Genomic DNA, 23308 nt, shown 5'->3' with positions numbered 1-23308 from the left:
AAACTAGCGGCAGGCGCGGGCGCTCGCGACTTCCGGCCGAGAACTTCCGGTGAATCCCAGCGCTGGGGCCGGGAAAACGTGCCCTCTCCTACAGAAGAGCTGGACCGCGGCGGGAGGTGGGGATCCTGGTGCAGAGAACGTGGAGAGGCTGGTCCCTGCTGTCCGTCTGCATTTTAAGTGTTACTTGTTTGAAATAGGAAGGAAAAGCTGAAGAAGGCCGAAAAGAAGTAGGGAAAAAGAAATGAATGGGTCCCTGGATCTTAGCAATGAGAGTTCCTCTAGCAGTACTGAGATTTGAGGGCTTACACCTAGAGTAGATACATGTCTGAAGAGTTATAAAATAAGGGCGTAGTTTGAGGAAAACAATTGTGCTTATTACTACTTTAAGTTATATTACATAATCAGTGTATCTGTTTTCCCGTTAGTTGTAAACTCCATGACGGTGACTATCTCCAAGATGCTTGTACGTATATGCACTTAATAATATTTGTTTATTTCATGCCTAAGTAACTGAGAATAAGTAATATTTATAAGATTAAGAAGCAGTAGTATAACTGCAGTCTCTGAGTCCCCAGGAAAGTATTTCATTGGTAGTAATTCCACAAGGGAAGATGGATTACTTTCTATTACAAAATTCTGCTTAATTTAAGGAATTATGTGTATCACCTATGAATCTTTCCATGTTTTGTTCTGACCAAAATTAAGTTTTTGAACTACACTTTCCAAAGGTGTTTAGGAAAATAAGGTTTTCCTAAACTACCTTGGTGTCAGTCTCTACCAAAACAATACATGTGGGCAGGGTGTGTTGGGGCATGTCAGTTTTCCATAGCAACCTATTTTTGGCAAGCTCATCAGTGATTCTGTTGCAAAATCAGTTTGAGAACTACTGTACTCTTTATGCATACATTTATAAAAAGTTTTAATACTTTATTTTAGATCTAATACTTATCATGGGCTCTCTTTGTGCTAGTCACTTGTGCGAAGTATTTTAAATGTATTTTTCATTTAATCTTTATACGGTGCTCATAACCTCTGCAGTTTGGCTGGGGCAGGGACCATGTCTTATTCATCTTTGTATATTCACAGTGCCTGGCACATTGATGATGCCCAGTCAATTGGTGGTGAATGATACAACAGGCGTTACAGAGGCTTCACAGATGGAAGCTGGAGTAAAACGAAAAGCAAATGGGGTCTACTTTTAGATATCTACTGTAGTGGCAAACATTAGGTTTGCTAATGGAACTAAATCCCAAGCATTATTCTAAACTTAAGGAAGTCAGTCTTTGCTGTAGTTAATATACTTCGGAAAAAGAGAACGTTTCAGAAAAACAGGATGTATCAGAGAAATAAGGCCAAAGATGGGAGTTCCAGAAACAGTAACCATAGATTTGACCAATGAATTTACTAGATTTTTCTGTAGATAACAGTTTTTAAGATTTGATTAGTCACATAATTGCCCTTGTATCTGTCAGATTGTGTTCTCATTTTAGGTTTGGAAAGATGATATAAACACATCTAATCTCCAAGCTTTTTGAACTTCTGTCAGCAAAAAAAATTTCAGCTGACATCCCTAACATAATGTAGTTTAAGAAATATACGCAACAATGAAATTTAAAAGGATGAAATAAAATATGTAAACAGACATTCTAATATTCCTTCAACCCTTGGAATGTCCTGTGCACTTGCTATGATTCATGCACCGCACTTTGGAGAACACTGATGGAAGGGTAAAGGCAGTATTCCCACTTTCTAGTCAGGGGAAGAGGCCCTGGAGTTTTTCAGAGGACACACCTTTCCTTCCCCCCCAATATTTGAAATCAGATGGGAAACAGCCTTTGAGTGGGACCCAAGCCAATTCACTCAAGAAGTTTTTTAATAGAGCAGAAGTTCTCAGCTTAGGTCCTTAAGGCAACTTCTAGAGACCTCAGGTGTGAACTGTGCAGGAGGACAGCTCACTTCCCCAAGGGCTTGTGGTCCTTAGTAACTCAGCCCATCATCTCCTGGCTTCTTATTTGGAGAGGCTTCTTCTTTGTAACAGGTTCTTAGCTCACTCTGCAGTTCTACCTTCACTTCTCTCTCGCTGAATACAGAACCCTCTTCCTGTGAATAGTCTTTTCAGAGCCAAGGCCTCTTAACCCTTTACCTACACTTGTGTTGATTTTTCTTGTCACTGCACCAGGGCAGGCGTGTCATTTCATTCATAACATGCCTCAGAAGAATTCGCTAGTATCCAAGACAAAGAAGTTGGTATGTGATGATCCAATCTTGATAGCTATTCCAATACATTTCATAGAAAAACATCACATAGTATATTGTCATTGACACTTTCCCATGCTCCCCAAAGGCAGATAGGATATCCTCACCCAACATGGTCATCCCGCCCCATTACTGTCCACCACTCTCCCCATTATCATAAATGGAGGTCACCGAATATACAAAAGATAATTCCTTAGGAAAAAATGGTATTATAGGAATGGGATGTCAATATATCAGAAAATAATTTTAATCAAGTCAAGAGAACAGAAGGGAAATACTTAATTTAAAAATAATTGAACATTAATTACTAAATCACCATAATTCTTTAGTATAAACTTAAAGCTATTTTAAGAAAATACATGAAAAATTAAGTACCAAAGAGCATACTTCCAAAAAGATTCAAGGTACTATGTCCTTTAAGAGTTAAAAAGAAGGTAACAACAAACATCTTTGTATTCACACCATTTTATTAGGAAATAAAACATTACTGATATAGTTGAAGTTCCTTTGTACTCTTCCTAGTTCACATCTCCCTCCCTTCTAGAAATAACCACAACGTATTATTTCCATGTGTTTAATTTTAAATCAATTATCTATTGCTTGACTTGGAGCTGATGGGCCCTGAAATAGAGCACCCTAAAAGTCACAGATTTGAAACAGAAATCATTCATACTTGAAGCATCTACGGGTCCTAGGGGTTGGCTGACCTGAGCTAGGCTTCCATTCTCTCCCAGATACTGACTGGCCAAGTAGTTTGTCGCTATCTTGTTAACTTTTTACTACCTTCAAGGAGGTACTTTTATATTTTTCCAGCTTTTAAAATTGTTTTTAGTGAGAGGATTTGTCTGAATTATCTAATCCATTATTACTGGAAATAGAAACCTTAACATTTAACACCAACCATTGTTTTTTTCCCTTTTCTGCCAAATGCCAGTTCACAATCTCTGCCTATTTTTCTATTGGGTGTTTGTCTTTTCCTTATTGACTTACAAGATGTTCTTAATGCAATCTCAATATGAATTTCATCAGCTGTTTTGAAAATGTTTTCCCAGACTGTGGTCTGCATTTTTGAGCTATAGTTTAAAAAAGGACAGTTTTACATTGTAATGTTGTCAGATCAGATTTATCTATCTTTTATAGTTTGTGCCTTCTGTTCTTTAGGAAATCCTTCCATACTTCTAGGTCATAAAGATATCCTCTTATACTTCCTTCTAAAACTTTAATAAAAATTTTAATATTCACATGTAAGTCTTTAGTTCCTCTAGTGTTGAATCCAGGCCAATTTTATTTTTCCATATTAATAACTGGTTGTGGCAGCACTATATGAGTACATCGTCCTTTCCTTATTGATCTATGAGGCCACCTGTCAAAACAAATCAAGTATTTACATATGTGTGGATCTTGTTTCTGGCCATGGTTTTCTGTTCTGTTGGTTTGATTGTCCATCACTGCCAAAACCACACTGTCTTACTTTTAATGAGTTTATACATTTTGATACCTACTTAATCAAATACCCATCTTGACAATTGTCTTTGCTTATCTTGGCCCTTTGCTATTTCATATATTTTAGAATCAACTGGTAAGGTTCTATGAAAAGCCCTACTGGGATTAGACGGGCATTGAATTGAATTTATAGCTTTGCAAAGAATTGGTAACTTTTATGAGATTGCATCTTCCTATTTATAACTATTTTTTGGCACTTATTTAAATTTTCAAGTTTTATAACTTTCTCCATAAAGATTACATTTAATTTTTGTTAAATAAAAATATTACATACTATGTACTTTTGATAACATTGTACTTGATAGCTTTTTCACATTTACATTTGTTTCTTGTTGGTATGCAGAAATACAACCCATTGTATATTGAGTTTATATTTAGGAGCCTTGTTGGGTTTTTTTGGTTTTTTTCTTTTTTTAAAGAGAGCACAACTCACAGTGGCCCATGCGGGATCGAACCGGCAACCTTGTTGCTACCAGCACCACTGGCCACCCCCATTTAGGAGCCTTTTTGAACTCAGTCTAATAATTTCGCTATAGATTCTTTGGTTTTCTAAGAAGTCAATCACGTTTTCTGCTAAAAAGCTTACTTCATTTCTTCCTTCTCAGTAGTCACACTTATTCTTTCTTACCTGTCCGTTTTCCTGGTTGAAACTCCAATAGTTAACGATATTGGGCATCCTTGTCACATCCCTAATTTTAGAGTGAATATGGCATTAACATATAATTTTGTGAGTGTGTGTGTGTAATTTTTTAAATTGCTTCTCAGAGAATCCTATTGTCTTCATAGCGGCCTCCTTGCTGTTTCTTTAACATACCAAATTTTCTTTTGCTTCTGGGCCTTTGAATCCAGGAAGGATGTTTTTCCAAATAACTTCATGGTTCACTCTCTCATTTCTCTCCGGTCTTTGCTCAAATGTCTCTTTGTCAGAGGCTTTCCCTGATCTCCCTATATAAAACATTTAATAGAGTCTGCTTCTGTTTTTGATGTTTCACTGCTGATAGCTATTTCTTCCCCTTTTGTCCCACTTTTGGGCAAGCTGATAAGCAAGCCTGGCTGCTCCATCCTTCTACACCTGTGAGAAACTCAGACTTCATGCGGAACCATGAACCTGGCCCTCTAACTACCATAAAAACCCCAAGCCAGTCTCCTTTCCCTGTTCGCTCAAGCCATTTTTGGACTTGCTTGGGAGCTGCCCTACTTTCTCCAGAGGCAACAAAATAGCATCCACCTTTATAGTCCATCCAATGCTTTACTTTTCTTCATTGCACTTGATACCACCTGACATTATTATGTATTTGCTTATCTGCTTATTAATTTGTCTTCCCTACTATATAAATGATTGAATGATAGATCCTAGCATCTAGTTAAGTATCTGGCAAAATCATCCACCCATTCATTCATTCAACCAATATTTATTGAGTGCCTACTTTGGCCAGGCACTGTTAAAGGCACTAGTGCTATAGTGGTGACCAACACCCTTGCCCTCATAGAGCTTACATTCCAGAGGACTGGGTAGGTGTTTAATACTATTTGTTAAATGAATGAATATGAGCACTGATATTTTTGTCAGGAGGAAGAATATTAAAAAGAAACACAGTATCACATTATGAATATAAAATTTTTATTTTTTTGCTACAAACTAGTGCTTATTTTTAAATATTTAGTAATTTATACTCAAAGGACATGTAATAGTTAACATACAAAGAAGACAATCAAAAAATATTTTTTGAAGATTTATTATGTGCTTAGTACTGAAGAGCTCCTAAATCTGCACATTGTTGGTATTAGTAAAATTAGAGAGTTGATTTTTGGCTAATGATTATTATAGAAGAACACTGAAGAAAATTTGAACCATAATTAGTAAGAGTGTAATTTTATATTTCATGGACAATGGTCGTGTTTAGCAATAGCCTTATATATAAATTAAAGTATACTCACTTCAATGTTGTGTTTTGATGTTGTTTTTTTTCCCTTTCTTGCAAATAACCAACCAGGCACAAACTGCTGCCAGTCAGCAATCCAAACAAAGGAGGAATCATGACTAATATTTGCTAACCTAGCTACTAATGTTTGTGAAAGGCAAATTGCAAACTGAGTTTGGTTCAATAGGCACCAAAAGGGATAAAGTTGCTCCCTCTGACCACCTTATTCCATGAAAAAAGTATACTTTGACTTCTAAAATAGATTTTTAAAATTCAATACAAAGAGTCAACAACTATCAAACTTCCAATGCTAATTTTCCTAATACTCAGAAATAGCAATTAGCAATTGTGAGACTAATTTGAAAAATTTAATAATGTTAAACAAATGTAAGTTATTACTGTTAAATAGTAAAAATAACCAATCACATAATTCCAGATCAAGTTTATATTTAAGGTATAAATATAGGACTGATTTTTAGAATAAAAAAATAACGAAGAATATCTCCATCATGTTATCTTTGTTCCCAATAAACTTTTCAGATAGATCTATGAAATAACACAGAGCAATGTCAACATACTTTTCATTTCAAAGGCCAGAAAAATAGGGTGTATAGTGAGATCACTTTTGTTGGATTTTATATTTGTATCAATTAATTAACCTTAGTTAATCATTTCTTTTTCTAAATATCAGTTGATTTAATCTCGCCCAAATGAATGGGTCTCTTTTGGTTGATCAACACGATAGAGAAACTCTGCAGGTAAGAAGTAGCCAAGATACTCCACTGTATCTGGGGTAGTGTCATAATGGTAGTGGCCACCTTCTCCATGATGGCTGAAACAGTGAGTGTGCTCCAATCGCAAATCAAACCCCTAGGATGACAGACAAGCTCTCTGTTAATACTGAAATTATTTTGGATAGAATTTATTTAAGGGGCAGGGAGACCTTTTTTATTTTTTATAGTAGTTTTTATTTTATTGTTTAAGTAGGTAATACATTCACATGATTCAAAATTCAAAGGGTGCAAAAGGATATATTCAGTAAAAAAAAATCTTTCCATCTCCTGACCTCGCCACTCTCTTTCCTTGTAGGCAACCAATGTAAGCAATTTCTCCTATATCCTTCTAGAAAGATTTATTATTTTTTTACTCAAATGGTAGCACTCTGTACATACTGTGCTGTATACTGCTTTTCTTCATTTAACAATATAGCTTTGAGATCTTTGTATATCAGATCATAAAAGAGCTTCCTTATTGTTTTACACCTACATGGTATTCTATTGTAGGTACATACCACTTTCCAACTGATGTTTAGATTATTTCCAATTCTGCTATTGTAGCAATGCTGTCATGAATAACCTTTTAACTCATTATTTTACACACTTATGAAAATACTTAATATTCCTAGATATGTAATAAAATATATCACTAGCTAGTATTTTGGTAGATACTTGCTTTGAATTGGTCTATATTATAATGTTTTTTCTTAGTGTATAGTTTTAGAATATAATGAAGAGTATAATGAACAACAAACAAAATAATAGGAGACCTGAATCCAGTCATGAGTCTAGTATTTAATAACATGACTTGGGTGTTGCCTATGCGTTCATTTTCTCAAAGTTGAAATCTGCCCTGCCAACTTACAGGGTTGTTAGCTACCTGTTCCTTTATCTTTGAAGATAATTCTAGACACTCTCCTACTTCTTAAACGAACAACATAAAAGGTGCTTAATTCTAAAAGAATATCCTAAAAATTGAGCATTATCATTGTACATGCTGCAATGTAAAAGACATATGTAGACTTACTGGGTCTCTGGAGACAAAAACTGGGAGACAAACCAAAGGAGCCTTCATCTCATAAAAATGCAACCATTTATTCACCTCTTCATCAGATTTCAATGGGCAGGAAGAAAATTCTGCAGGCTACAATAAAAGATCATTAAACAAATAAACATAATGTTAAGAATTAAAATTTTATATTAAGTTAAAAATTTTAAGACTTCTTATGTATTCTATTGACTATCTTTGCCATCAAAAGAAGTTATACACCCTAGTTTTCAAAGGGATCAATGTGTACACACTAAAACATATAAATGAATAAATGAAGGAATGAGTCTATTATATTTTTATTGTTCATTGCCTCAGTTTTCCTGTGAATATATCCTCATCCTAATCTAAATGTCATCTGTACTTATTCAAGTACACAGTATTTTATTATTAACTATAATTACCACAACGTACATTAGATCTCTAGAACTTATTCATCTTATAACTGAAAGTTTGTACTCTTTGGCCAAATTTCCCCATTTCCCCGCACTATCACTCCCAAGCCTCTGACAACCACCTTTCTACTGTTTCTCTAATTTAGACTTTTTCACATTCCACATATAAGTGATATCATGCAATATTTATCTTTCTGTTCTTATTTCACTTAGTATGTAATGTCCTCCAAGCTCATCTACGTTATTGCAAATGGCAGGATTTCCTTCTTTTTTAAGCCTGAATCATTTTCCATATATATATCACAATTGGATGGCTAGATAGATAGATAGATAGATAGATAAGATAGATAAGATAGATTAGATAGATAGATAGAGATAGATTAGATAGATTAGATAGATAGATTAGATAGATAGTGTTTCTCCAAAAATAAGGCCTAGCCAGACAATCAGCTCTAATGCGTCTTTTGGAGCAAAAATTAATATAAGACTCTGTATATTACATTACATTATATTATAAAGACCCGGTCTTTATAGTAAAATAAGACCGGGTCTTATATGAATTTTTGCTCCAAAAGATGCATTAGAGTTGATTGTCCGGCTAGGTCTCATTTTCGGGGAAACACGGTAGATAGATAGATGATCACAATTTCTTTATCCATTCATCCATTGACAGTTAGGTTGTTTCCATAACTTGGCTATTGTGAATAATGCTGTAGTGAACACAGGAGTGCAGATAATCTCTTCAAGATACTGATTTCATTTCCTTTGGATATATACCCAGAAGTAGAATTGCTGGATCATATGGTAGTTCTATTTTTAAAAATTTTTTGAAGTACCGCCATACTGTTTTCCATACTGGCTGTACAACTGTATAATAATGTGGTATTTACAAATAGATTTGTCCGTAATTTTCTTGTAAATAATTCGGAAAAGTAAGTAGTTTCACAAATGTTGTATCTTTCCTTGCAGGATAAGCTGGCTTGCCATTTAAAATTATCAGGATAAAAAAACCACTAAAACAAAATGTTTTCTAATGGCTTTACTGATAAAACAAAAAGGAAATTAAGTTGTAATCACTTATACACTTCATTCATTCATTTATTCATTCATTCACCTACCAAAAATCATTTTAAAAATCCTGAATGCCCTGGGTCTGTATGCATATAGTATTCTATGCTTAATGTCTTGTAAACTTATTGTATTTAGCCTATAACATTGTAATATTCATGAGTTCTTGCCCCAAAACCACTACCATCCTAATAGCAAAATCTATGTACAGAGTTTGGGATTCTGTCAATAAAAATAATAAAAATAATAATCCGTTTCTCAGGCTTACACTCACATCTATCTTGATCTTAAAAGCAAACATATTGAAAAGAAAGTTCTAATATATTGACATGAAAAAAGGACTCTAGCTAGACATTATCGCACAACATGATTTACAGTTTTGTTTATCATTTAAATTTTAAAGTAATGCAATCTAGTAAAAGGATTTGTTCAGGGTGTATTTACAGGTAGAATTGTCAATGTATATTAAAATCCTTAAGATCATCAGCATGTGCATACCTACATACCACACATACATGCCATCACGCACCCACAGGCCCTTACCATAATGTGAGTCTTCACTTTTCCCTTCTGAATTACAAAAGTACCTCCCATCCCTACAGGCTTATCTCCATAGTGTTTTTCAAGAGTCTGTCTCATACAAGTCACAAAGTTAAGTTTTCCAGTTCTTCTTTGGGCTTTCACCTCAATGACCTAGAGAGGACATAAATATGCATAGCATTGTTCTAAGGTGCAAAATTTTATGTAAATAACTACCAGAGTGAAATATTATATAATCTAATGCCATCAAGCAAATATTCAATTGTGTGCCCAATTGAGTACCCAAATATGAGTTGAGGTATCTCAATTCTGTGTCAAGTCTTGATCAATTTTACACAAATACACACACACACACACACACACACACACACAGTCCTAAAAAAATGTATACACATTTTAAAAAAGGAAAAAAACTATTAAAATTGTAATACAATGAATGATGCTAGCATTCATTAGATAAACGCCATCTTTTGATCGAATGTCACCACACATTGCCACGTAATTCAACTTCAAAAAGTAATACATAAATAACATGTCTTAATGTTATCTATTAATGAGGCATTAATTTTCTTTACCTCCTTCCTGCTATAATTTTTTGCTACCATCATTTCTATCTAGTTCAATCAATAGTCAGGAATAAATTAATTATTTGGCATATATATATATGCCAAAAAAATGTATACCAGTGGACACTTTGGTCAACATTGCTCAAGCAGTAGTTTGCCATAATCAGAAATGTCTAGACGCTAATGGTAACCACTTTGAGCACCTCTCGTAATTGCAGAAGTCAAATGTGACTTATAGGGGGCCGGCCCGGTGGCTCAGGCGGCCCCCTGCAACTAAGATTGAACACGGCACCTTGAGCTGAGCTGCCTCCTGGATGGCTCAGTTGGTTGGAGAGCATTCTCTCAACCACAAGGTTGCTGGTTCAATTCCTCGAGTCCCGCAAGGGATGGTGGGCTGCGCCCCCTGCAACTAGCAATGGCAACTGGACCTGGAGCTGAGCTGCGCCCTCCACAACTAAGACTGAAAGGACAACAACTTGACTTGGAAAAAAGTCCTGGAAGTACACACTGTTCCCCAATAAAGTTCTGTTCCCCTTCCCCAATAAAATCTTTAAAAAAAAAAAAATGTGACTTATATTCCTTTTTTGTTATTGGTATATATTGAGTAACACAATTTTAATAGTTTTCCTTTCTTAAAATGTGTATACCTTTTTTTGGCACCCTCTGTGTGTGTGTGTGTGTGTGTATAATTTACTCTAATAATAAGTCTTATTCATGCTTTCTTAGACTGAGAAAGAGTGATAGCTAAATCTTACACTGGACTTTAGAGATTCTTATCATCATATGTCAGTGTGGTCATAGGTTAAGAATTCCCTGGCTTAAAAGGCATTGCTTACTAAGTATTATTCTTAACCTAAGTTTTTTAACTTAAGTTTTAAATGAGACTTTCACTCTGCCTGTAGTATTCTGAATCTTTCATAACTGAGATTATTTAATTGCAGGGGAGGAGAAAATGATTACGTTTTCTCACTTCCTTTAAAATTCTGGACTTATATTATCTCTACTTTATTAGAAATTTTTAGTTCACTACCTCATTTCTCAAAGTAGCTGAAGTAGCTATCTGTGCCTACAAAATCAGTTTTCACAAATGCTAAAACTGAAATCAACTTTTTATGTACTAATAGGAAGTAAATTTGAAGTGAGACACTAATTTTCTTTACCTCCTTCCTGCTATAATTTTTTGCTACCATCATTTCTATCTAGTTCAATCAATAGTCAGCAATAAATGAATTACATATAAACCAACTATAAGTAGATATTATCTATAACAGCTACTTGGTTCATCTAATTGACTAACTCACTCCCCACATGAATATCCTGTTACGTTTTTGTTCCTCAGGAAAAAAAGAGTATTGCTTACTAGATATTCTTCTTAACCTCAGTTTTAAATGAGACTTTTTCACTCTGCCTGCAGTACTCTCTGTCTTTCATAACTGGGTTATTTAAAAAGCTCTGACTTAGGTACTTTGGAGTTTCTTTAGAAAACCATATTTGTGGCAAAAAAAGTTCAAATTTTTAGCTGAGAACTTTTAAAGAACAACGTTCTTATGAACAAAATCACCTTTCCAGGTTGGCCCTCACTGGCAAAAAGATTAGCCAGTAATGCACACCCAAAATCATGATATTTCTCACTGTATTTCTCTAGTAGGCACCCTCCATCTTCAGGGTTAACACGTGCAAAGTAACTTCCATTTACAGGAGGTTTGTGTTCACTTTCTGTTTGAATGACTGGCATAAACTAAAAAAAGAAAAGTAAATAAGGTAAAATTAGTCAATCCTCGTATGTCTTTGAAAACAGAATATCTTGAATGATGTGACACAATTTTATCCTAGACTTTAAGACATTTTATTTCAAGACCTAACAAGAAAACATGAAATATGAAACATTTAATTTTAGGTTCAAAACAAAATATTGAAAGATTTATAAATACCAAAAAACTGAAAGAAACATTTTACAAAATGTTTATAGTATTTCTTACAGTGTTCCCATAACGTAACATTTGCTTTAAAATGTCTTAATTTTATATTTTTTTTCTATTTTGCACACTAGGCAAATTACATTAATGATTCTGCAAAAGAACTAGTATGCTTATTGACTAATGGGCACATCTGTAAAGGTTGGGAGAGAATGGGCAGACTGAAGCAGCCATTCATTCACTCTTCTATTCGTGAGATGTGAAGAAACAAAGTGATTTTTTTTTTAATGTTGTTATATTGACATTCACAGTAACAGATATTTCCTTTTGTGAATAATCATCATACTACTGGAGTAGGTTCCTACTATTTGGTCTGAAAGGGGGAGTTGACTAGATCATTAAATATTCCATTCATCTTCTGATTGAAAAAGCATACCAAAAGTAAAGATTCACAGAGAAGCTAGGAATCCTCTGATGTATAAGGATTAAAATTGTTCACAATTCAGGGTCCTCAGCAGACCAGAGTAGGACCTTGGACTCATCTAAGACTGTGTATACCCTAAGAAAACCTGAGCACTACAAGTTCGTGCTCCATTACAGTAGGACCAACTGGAGCATGTGCTGTAGTCCAAGTCTGTGTCAATCAGTATCAAACCTGTAGAGAGAACTGACATCAGCCACTTACAATTCATTCAGAAAGCAGGATTTCTGATAGGGCAGTAAAAGGAAAATGGCAAACAAAATGTCGAATCAATAAAATATACACATATAAATCAATAAAATAATTACATATATACGCTGACCTCAGAATTGAACCCAAGAGTCTGAAATGGGCCTGCCCCTGCTCCAAGAATAAAAGCTCCAGGTAGCTTGATTTCTTTTGCAATCTTATTTAGATCATAAACCTATACGAGAGGAAAAAAATGTTATTTAAATCACAACTTATACAAATACCTAGTTTACTTTTTATTACTGAGTCCATTAACACTTCCTTGCCACATTGGTCAGTGGGTCTTCTATTACTAAAAAGAGGAATCAACTCAACTTCTACAATTTTTATGTGAATGTGAAGAGTAAAAAAGTACACTTACTTTTTTTTTATTTACAAGAGGCACTAAGTAAGGCACACCTCCTATTTCTGCAATTCTCGTTTTCCCACAGATGCCTAAAAAAAGTAAGCCATCTTAAAAATAGGCAAACATCTAATTCAAGTATTATAAAAAGTCAGGAGACACTAAGAGTATATAACTTTTCCATTTTCATAGTTTTACAAATAGTAGGGCTTGGGAGATGTAAGCAACTAGGACTTATGTCCTATTCTAACTACCTGTGACTCCAACATTGTCATTCCAAGCATGATTTGATATAGTTGGTAACCCAAAGGTAATAGAAATAGGGCAAGGGCTAGAATTGGGCCAAAGCCTGGATTGGATGAGGTTTCTAGAATTAGTATACAATTACTTATTCCTTTAAAAATCTGGGTTTGTGGGGCAGGGATTTAGATAAAATTGTATTTTAAAATATTTTGCTGTGGTAGAATATAATATTAGTTCTTTCAGAAATCCATATTTGGAAATCCTCTTGTCAAAGTTGTTTATTCCCAAGGTTTATAAAAATGACAAGTAATTAGAGGTAACTTCATAGGTTAGGAACATTCTACCTAACATTTTTAATTAACATCACAGGTATAGCTAGACACAATTTGGGAGAAGACATTTTATTTTTTAATGTAGGGTGGAAAATAATTACCTTTTGTTTGAGAAAAAGTAGTCTCATCAGTTTCATACTAACACCAGTACACAGTAGAGATAACTGCTCTATTTCTTCAGCTATGCACAGGGTAGACATATAAATCCTTTTAGGTCCCATTATAATTAGGAATTTTGGAAATGTTTTCTATGGGATCAGCAGAAATTACTCATGGATAAAACTTTTTCTCATAGGTGACAGTAACATTGAAGTTTAGAGAAACCATTAGAAGACTATTTTAGTAATCCAGAGAAATGACAAGTAATGAACTAAAAATGGTAACTTGTAAAGACAGGGAAGAGGAAATTAAGAAAAAAAACAAAGAATAGGCAACTATGGTGAAGTAATGAGTTAAATTTAGACATGTTGACCTCAAGTTGTCTTTAACATATGTGTATATACAAGTAGGTGGAAATGTCCTGTAAATAGCTGGAATTACTGATATACAGCTAAGAAAAAAAAGATGTAGGTGAGATGTACAGATTTCAAAGTTGTATTCAAATAGTAATTAAAACCACAGGAGTAGAAAGAAAAGCCCAGAGAGACTGTACAGAATAAGAAGAGACTGAGGAAAGAATTCAGGAAAGAATTAAATTTAAGCGCCTGCCAGAAAGAAAGGAATCAGGAAAAATGAGGAAGAAAGAACATGGAGGTAGGAATAGCACCCATGAAGAAGAGGCAAAAGAACCAAAGACAGAGGAGAACCAAAGGGAGAGAGAATGTCAGGCAGCCATGGCCAAACAGTATGAACTATGTAGAGAGATCAGATAATACTAGTAAACATAGTAAGGTCCTTCAGCAAGACCAGTTCATGTAGAAAAATCATAAGTATATATTACATACATATCTGGCTTCCTTACATTGTAATTTAAAGACTCGGAAATTATTGACCAGAAAACTCTTTTTCAAAGTATAATCCTTTGGGTGACAGAATTTAGATTAAACATTTTTTTTCCTTTTCCTTGTACCTTTCTGTGTTTTCTAATTTATTTATTTATTTATTTATTTATTTATTTATTTATTTATTTATTTATTCATTCATTCATTCATTCTTTAGGAGAAAATGTATTACTCTATAATTAGAAGAAACTTGGCTATAAAAAATCATGCTAAATGCTTTTAATGGATGAAGAGAAATTGCTATCTGGTACACAAACCTTCTAGAATTTACATGCCTACTTAAAAATCAAAGGTTGCTTAAACTGGGAAGACGCCAAAATAACATTTAACCCCAATCTGCAGCCCAAATACATTAATTGGTGTACCCAAGTAAATGAAAACTGAAATGTGGCAGAGAAAGAACTAGAATCCAGGACTTCTATATAAAACTACTATTTAACAAAGATGTCAATTACTTAATAAAAGAATGAGTGAGTGTGTTTAGTTCCAAATTCCTCATCACAGTGGGGTGTAATGTTGAACTTTGGAAGCAGACTGACCTGGATTTGAATCCTGATATGCTTCACACGGAGCTTACTAAGCCTCTCTGAGCTTCAGTTTTCTCATCTATAAATTAGGGCTGGTATCACCTTGCAGTATTATTGTAAAAATTAAGGCATCAAACATAGATATCATACTGACAAATTATATTTACTCAACCAGTATTTCCTTTCCTTCTCACTTTAAATACTGGATGATCATTTGGCAAATTGGTTGAAGGGATATAAGTATTTAATGGATGATTCAGATACAAGATCCCTTCTGGTCTTGAATGAATAAATAAAAACATAAAAATCACAGTAAGTTTCCACAACAGTCACTTAAGCAATTAAAAACAAAATTCTCATGTGATACCAAGGATTCTAGCCTATTGAATATTATGTAACTTGTGAAAATTATGAAAGTACATAAAACACAATACTTTTCCACAAGGGTACAAACTGAAACTTGACCAATATAAAAAAACAGTGAGCACAGAAATTAAGCACGTTTTAATTTAAAAGTTAGGCCAATGTCCTTTATGCGCAGATAATTTTAGATAATCTTTCAACATAATTCTGGTTTCAGAAAAAGATTAGGACTGAAACACAAAAGCTTATTGCAAAAATTGCTTACCTTTTACAGGAAAGGTAAATGGCTCCTTAGTCAAATCAGGGCAATCAACTACAGAGACCTGGACATCAGCAAAGTTATCCTTTAGCCCCTTCTGCAGAACTACGGAAGGCAAGGAAAAGGGTTATTTCACATTTGGTAAAAACTGTCCCCACATCAAATCTTCCCTCAACTTTTTTGTGTCACACATTCAACCTAAATTTATATAATTTAAAAAGAAAGGGAAATGGTCTTATTAATGAATATAATTTGATGTTAGACACATAATTAATCACAAGATATAATGTAGACTAAGACACAAATACAAGTGTAAATCATAGTGATTATAAACCACTGAAGATGCACATAGGTGAGGACTTCTTTTGGGGAGAATTCCAAAGACCTATTGAAATGTAAATATTTAAACTTAGAGTGTCATTAATTACATGCAACAGTTTCCTTAAACCTTACAGACCAAATGTTGAGCAAAAGAAGCAAGATGCAAAAGAGTACATATAATATTATTTTACTTATACGTATTTCAAAAACAGGCAACTAAGTTGACAGAAGTCAGAATAGTCGTTATCTCTTGGGGTATAAATATTAATGGGGAAAGTGAAGGAGCTTTTTGGAATGCTGGGAATATTGTATATCTTGATCTGGATGGTGGTGACATGGGTGTAAATGTGTTAAAATTCATCAAGCTATACACTTCAGATTAGTGCACTTTACTATAGACATATTATAACACAATAAAAATATAAAAGTGCAAACAGATGTCTCAAATTTATAAATTTAAGAGCAATGTACTTTTAAGGATGAAAAGTTCTTATGAAAATGTCTCTGATAGTGGTGTCACTCCGTAGTTCAGGTCTTGTAGAATCAGACTTTCTAAAAACATGAAGTCATCCTAAATCTCGCCTGATAGATATTCTATACCAGATCTGTTGTCTATATGAGAAAAGAAACCAAATCAACTGGAACATTCCTCTACCTAGACTAATGACTGTAGACTTATAAATAAGAATTAAGACTCAGTGTGTGGAAATATATTAAAATCTATTTTTCACCAATTACAAAGGGAACAAGTTCTTGCTATAAGATATTCTATAAACACTGAAAATTTAACCCAAAAACATAGATTCCATTTCTGTTTTGTACTGAATATATGTTTTATATGTAGAAGGAAAATAAAAACGTAAGCACTCAAAAGAAGAAAGGTATTCAAAGAAAAGATTCCTAACTGTCCTATCAGGGAAGACAGAAAGACTGATAGAAAAACACAGGCAAAGAATACTAGCAATACAGATTGTTTACTAGCTGCCATTGAGTTTAGGAAAAAATAAGGTTATAAGAGGAGAGCCGCAACCAAGCAAAACGTTGAGTACACTTCTTGACTTCAATCTGAGATATGAACTACCAGGAAAGACACACGTTGAGAAATAAGGGTAGGTTTTATAGTTACCATCAGAATACAACCAAAAGGTTGTCAAATGTTAGCATTCAGGGCTATACAGTTTTGGATTAGTACTACTGGCTTCGTTTTACATTTCTATTTGTATTTTCATTTTCTTATCTATCTTCCTTCTAATTAATCTTGTGAAACTGCTTTAAATTTTTGTTTGAACAAGGTGAAATACATGAAATATATGCAGACAGAGAAATATAAGCAAGTTCTTTGGCAACCTATCATATCAGGAGAGGGGGAAAAAGTATATTGGGAATATGATTAAAACACCATAGATTATATACAGAATATTGTAACTGGTAAAAAGTTAATAAAGCAAAATTGTGCAACTCTTTAGGCATGACACATACTTAAATCTTGGATTATTATATTAACTTTCATTCTGTAAAGTTGGTATCTTAACAAGAATCTTCAAATGGTGAGTTTAGTTTTTTTTGAAGGGGCAAAATTTTGGACTTTCTCAATTAAAATAGTACAGAACAGATATTGAAAAGGAAAGTGAGCTCTGTATTGAAAGTACTATTGCACAAATCATTTCTTAGAATATTTTTGGTTTTTAATTTTTTTCTTTAGAATAATTTAAAAAACTCAAAGTTAGTACTGTATTTACCTCCAGCAAGCTCCTCTAGACTTGGCACATGAAAGGAATACTCAGCACAAGCCATTTTCTTTCTTCTTTAGGTGTAAGAATATACAAATAAAGCTACTGTAGGCTAATTATCACAAGCATTAACGGTGTACCCAACAGGAACAGCAGCTGCTCTGGAAATGCACATTAAGAGTTCAGTTATATAAAGAGGGCAAAAGGGCGTTTAGGTTTCTGTCCTCACAGCAAGGCAACCACAGCTAATATTTAATTCCGGGTAAGAAGCGTCCAAGTAACCTCTTTTAAAAAACTGATACGTTAAACAGTTGACATTTAAAGTCAAAAGACAATAGGAAATGCAAACCAAGAGGGCACAAAGTTCATTTTCTTTAGTTACATATCTGGGTTGAACATGGAGTTTTCTAATCGTTGGTGTAAGGAATATAGGTCCTAAAGCAAAAGGTGTCACTGAGATTTATGAATATGTGTAAAATGGTTGCAGATAACAGTACAGGACGCTTAAGTACTTCTGCAATAGATCATTTGTGTTTTCCATATTTGACATTTAGGTTAAAAATTAAGTTTCTTAGATTATCACTTTTACAAAAGAAATTTAAATTACTAAGATAAATGGAAACTTATACAAAGATTAGCTTTTGAAATTCAAATTACTTTCATTTCTTGGTAAGCAGCTTTAATGTTCAATTATTTTGATAACCAATTATAATATTTTAAAAATATATGGTTAAGTGTATTTTACAGTAAGTAGGCATATATACATAGAAATTAGTATCTTACCTCAAATGTTCAGGTGATGAGGTGTGCAAGCAGAGGGAGATAAATAAAATGAAGGCAAAAGAAAAAAATAAACCCAAACAAAAGTAATAAGGTGGGTGAGAAATCCCACTGGAGGCTAGTTGCAATAGGGTATAAAGGCAAAACTGGAGAGTATCTCTAAGAGCACTGTTGGAGTTCTCATTAAAATTGTTAATGGAAAACCTCATTAATCTGAATAGTCTGGTCCATGCTTACTTAGTAACTGAAAGGTGACCTTCAGCATCCCTGAAAAATTCTTTCAAAAATTTCTTTTTAACTTTTCCAAAGATTCACAAGTTTCTTAGAAATTGGGTTTTTAGTTTTGATGATAATTCCAAACACATCCCCTACAAACATGCTATTGCATACATTTAGGACTTGACATTTACTTTAGTACTTTTATTATCCTTTAATTACTTAATAGGCATAAACTGGTCTCAAATAAAATATAAACAGTTGATAATGGGCCCCAAGTCCTATATAATCATAATTCAATTTTCTCAAACATTTTTGAATTGAATAATCTATAACTGTTCAGGAATTAGCCATTTTAACTTTTGAAATAATGTCAGATGGACAGAAAATTACATACAAATAATTCTGTATACTCTTCAACAATATTTCCCAAGTATTAACATCTTACCACATTTTCTTTATAGAAACCAGCAAGTACTAATTAAGAACATGTCAAAATCTGCTCAATGAATAAATACATTTATAATGAGGATAATAAAAGCACTAGATATTTCTACTTATAGTAGAAATAATAAAGACTCAAGTTTAAATTCAAACCTGATTTTACACCCTTTAAAAGATGATCAGTTGTTTTTTTGCTTTTTGTTTTCCCCAAACCCACCAAAATAGAAACAAAGTCCAACCCTGGGAGGCTACTACCTGAATAATTGGTTTAGAAATGTAGAACTTCAGCCCCGCCAACATTCTGGAAGGCAGTGTGGTAGTGCGTGTATAGTGTGAGAGGGAAGAGGAGGTTGGAGTTGGAGTGATGAGAGAAAGGAATTATAAAGGTTGTAATACAAAGTCAGAGTGGCCACAGGGGGACAGCTTTGAGCCACAGGGAGGCACACAATATTTATTCTTCAGATTCCATTGCTGGGAGTCAGTGGCCCAGAAGTAAGGTCTAGCGAAGGGAAGAATAGAAATAGGCAGTTGGGTAAGTGGAGCTGCAGAAACAAGGCCCAAAAGGGGTAAACAAACTATGGCAACCAAGCTGATAACTGTTTATTAACTGCATATTATGTACTAGACACACTGTTAGGCACTTTACATTCTCTCAAAACCTCTCACAACGATGTATGTTATCCTCATTTCATAAAAGAGAAAGTCAGTTAAAAACACTATATTGACTAGAGATCACTCAGCTATTAACTGGTAGAAACAGAATTCAAACTAAGTCCAGCCCACTGTAAAGCCAGAACTTATTACTTTATATCATGTGAGTTAACTGGTGAAGGAATGACACATTTCAACAAATAGGAAGAATTTGCATAGAGTGATCTTACAGTACTCAGAATGTTGGGGTAGATGTTGGAAAATCATCTGTGAGAGTACTCAAAGGGCAGGAAGCCAAGGTTAACTAATCAATAAAAACAACCGCTATGAGGGCTGGAAGACCACAAAGAAAATTGACAGGCCCGGGAAGTTCCGACTTAGATAGATGCAGGCACTTTAGATAGATGCAGGCACTTTAAGTCTAGAATCTGTCCTTTTCTTGACCTTAGCTTATTAGCATAGTACAAAACACACCCCTGGGAGATTTCATATGCTAATTAAACATGCTATGCATGAAGCAGTAGGTTAGAATATGTACGGCCACTATGCCTGCGCAAAAAAGTCATGAGGAACCAGCAGGCGGAAGCCAGCAGTTTTCCCCGAGCAAACAAGAACAAAGGACTGAGAAACGTGTAAAAGGTGGACTCAGCCAGATGAGGAGGCACTCCAGCATTAGTTGTGAGCTCTCCTGATGCATCAAACCATCCCATCCTCCTTTAATAAAAATTCTTTTCTCCTTTACTGACAACTGGTTATTTCATTGTTTCTCGCACGATTTCCATCCTGGGAGAACTGAAAACCCAACCCACAAGTTGGGTAACAGGAGTTACCTGTCACCATCTGTTGCTCTGTTTCTTCCCCCTAGGCTGTGATCCCTGAAGATAGAACTGTGTTTCTCTTATCTGACTTCTGTTAAAGAAGAAAATTCAACTGAGTAAATTTGAGGATCTAATTAGCTTTATTAAGCGATTCATGGATCAGGTAGCATCCCATCCAGCAAGTAGAAGGGCGCTCCCAGGGGTTGTAAAAAATAGAAGGTTTTTATAAGCAGAAGGGTGTGGCTGGCAAGATACTAGCAAAAGAATAGAAAGGATTATTTTTAGGCCAGGTCATCTTTTGGGGTAAAGGGAATGCCAAGGGTTTTATCAAGCAGTTTACCTCACTAGTTTTGATCAAGATATTCTATACCGATTACTTAAAAATTCCACTCCTGGGAAAGGCTAAAATTGCAATTAGACTAGTTATTAGGTTTTGGTTTGGTGAATGTGCTTAGCAAAAGTGATCCCATTTTGCCTTGTTTCTTTTTCTAGCACTTCCAAGTGTGTAGCAAACTGGACACCAGTTCAGCCTAATTATTTACTGAACATTAACAATGTACCAGACTTAAGGCCCTGGGACAGGGCTGGCTTCATGGGTGTGCAACTAGGGTAGTTACACAAGGCAATATGCTCAGAATGGCACTTGGTTTAATGCTCTGTTGTCACCATCTTGAAATTCTTAATGTTATGTTTGAACTTTTGTTTAAGACTGATAGGACAAAGGAGCATGCTTGGGATGAGAGGAGAGAGGCACGATGTGCACGCCCACCATCATTCCAAATTACCCCCATTCACATAAAGCATTTGTGAAGCTGGGTAAGCATAGAATTCTGGTGGACTCATGATACATGGGGGTTTAGGAAGACTCAAAGTGTTGCGGAAGAAATGACGAGGACCGAGAGACTCAAGCGGCTCGCAGAGATCAGGGAGAACACAGCTTTATTACGCTAGCAGGCTCAGTGGGATTGTTCCCAAAGAACTGAACACTAACTGGGGTCAGGCGCTTTGTTTTATATGTTTAGGCCTCCAGGTTGGGGGGGAAATCTGGCCAGGGGGCCAGGGAGATCTGTCCCTAGCAGCTGTGTTTCTTTAACATTTGTTTTGACAGGGAGGCCTCTAACTATTGTCCCCGCGGGAGACATCTCCGATAAGGTATGGGAGGAGGAGGGGGATTGAGCTCTTAGGGGGGCTGCCTGCAGGAAAAACCATCCCAACAAAAGTCCTCAGATTCCATAGTACCGATAGAGTGTACATCAAAAAGTAAAATAAATACAGGTGAGTTAGTTTTGTGCATTCCCCACCGTTTTAGTAAGAACAGTAGATGTTTATATGAGTTATGAAATATGAATTGTGAAATTTCAGTGATTCTCCATACGAGTTAAATGTTCTTATATGTGTATTTAAAACTGGCAGCGCACAATATAAAGAATGGTAAAATTCATGCTAATAATTTAAAATTTTTCTTTAGAGTGAATTAAATAGCAAATTGATGCTAGTAATTAATAATAGCATAATTAATATCACAATAATGCTATCAATAATAAACTAACATTTTCCCCCTGATTTTTGAACAAGGGACCTTGCATTTTCATTTTGTACTGAGCCTCACAGATTACATGGCCAGGCCTGCTCCTGAATATGGCCGTAAGATATGTGATACTTACCTTTCATAGACTGGAAATGCCTAAAGGATTAGACTTTACGCCTGGAATTGTTCAATATTTGGAGGAAAACTGAGTGAAGAGACCAGATTACCTTCCACGTCTGTCCAATCCTGAGATGACAGTAACTATAAACTAACACTAGACAGCTTTACTGGTTTATCATATGATAAAAGAGGTATGAAAGTGGACAAATCAAACCAGCTAGTTCCTTTTTGTAACTATTTTGGGAAAGAAACCCCACCAAAATTTAGCTAGTTTAAACTGTTTTAACACTCAGTAACCGTTTAGGGAACTAAGGGGAAAAAACAGAAAAAAAAGTTGTTTTCTCTTGTGATACGTTAATCAACTCCTGAGAAGCTGACCCCTCAGTTTGAAGTGAAAGAGGGAGCTAACAAGTCCAAAGGTGCAGAGAGGAACTGGGTGTGCTACAGAGTAACACTGGCTTCTAGTACAAAGGTTACGTATTTTGAATAATGGTCAAGGCATGATCCTTTCACAATGTAACAGAGAACATTTTTTTTTGAAGACAAAACTATCCATAATATGACAAAACACACTCGGCACCGCACACAGACACCCCACTCATCCCCACACCCCCACACACCCTGGACCACAGCTAAGCAAAGGCGAGACCACCGGAAACAAATCATGTTGAGTGGCTGTTTCCTCTCAGGTTGCATCCATTCCGTTCATTTGATCCTACAATTTCTTTTTGTCATTTGCTGAAATGTTCTTGGCTGTTCTACTTACCTACTGGGTTAGGGAAACCTGCACCAGAATCCTGTCTCTTTCAACTCCGCCTCCTCTGAGTTCCCTAAAGCTCCGCCCACTTTTAATCGCTCCTCTTTTCGCGGAGATCAAAATGGCGTCTCCCGCCTCTCATTTTCTTTCCGGAA

At 35.0% G+C, this 23308-nt stretch overlaps 1 protein-coding gene across 5 annotated transcripts; it reads right to left on the bottom strand.

Annotated features, from left to right (window-relative positions):
* Positions 1–5363: 5363 nt before the first annotated feature.
* C11H11orf54 (chromosome 11 C11orf54 homolog) lies at positions 5364–23286 on the bottom strand. Of its 5 annotated transcripts, none has more exons than XM_033121505.1 (9): positions 23163–23286; positions 17849–18000; positions 15795–15893; positions 13082–13155; positions 12794–12895; positions 11636–11812; positions 9512–9661; positions 7485–7601; positions 5364–6551 (listed from the first exon to the last, which is right to left on the bottom strand). In XM_033121505.1, exons 2-9 carry the CDS (start codon positions 17901–17903, stop codon positions 6378–6380), a joined length of 948 nt encoding a protein of 315 aa, XP_032977396.1. In that variant the 5' UTR covers positions 17904–18000; positions 23163–23286; the 3' UTR covers positions 5364–6377. The 5 variants fall into 5 exon arrangements, with proteins under 5 accessions (XP_032977396.1, XP_032977400.1, XP_032977397.1 ...); XM_033121509.1 differs by having other exon boundaries at positions 17849–17995; positions 23163–23183; XM_033121506.1 differs by lacking the exon at positions 23163–23286 and adding an exon at positions 18623–18917.
* Between the last annotated feature and the right edge of the window lie 22 nt (positions 23287–23308).

The sequence above is a fragment of the Rhinolophus ferrumequinum genome, chromosome 11 (genome assembly GCF_004115265.2).
Source record: "Rhinolophus ferrumequinum isolate MPI-CBG mRhiFer1 chromosome 11, mRhiFer1_v1.p, whole genome shotgun sequence".
NCBI lineage: Eukaryota > Metazoa > Chordata > Mammalia > Chiroptera > Rhinolophidae > Rhinolophus > Rhinolophus ferrumequinum.
Note: the sequence above shows the minus strand (reverse complement) of the source record. Positions and strands in the feature narration are given on the sequence as shown.

Coding starts and splice junctions, on each gene's coding strand:
- C11H11orf54 (XM_033121505.1), bottom strand. CDS start 17,903: ATGGCTTGTGCTGAGTATTCCTTTCATGTGCCAAGTCTAGAGGAGCTT. Junction 15,894..17,848: donor TCTAGAGGAGCTTGCTGGAG/GTAAATACAGTA, acceptor TGCCTTCCGTAG/TTCTGCAGAAGGGGCTAAAG. Junction 9,662..11,635: donor GTGAGGGCCAACCTGGAAAG/GTGATTTTGTTC, acceptor TGTCCTCTCTAG/GTCATTGAGGTGAAAGCCCA.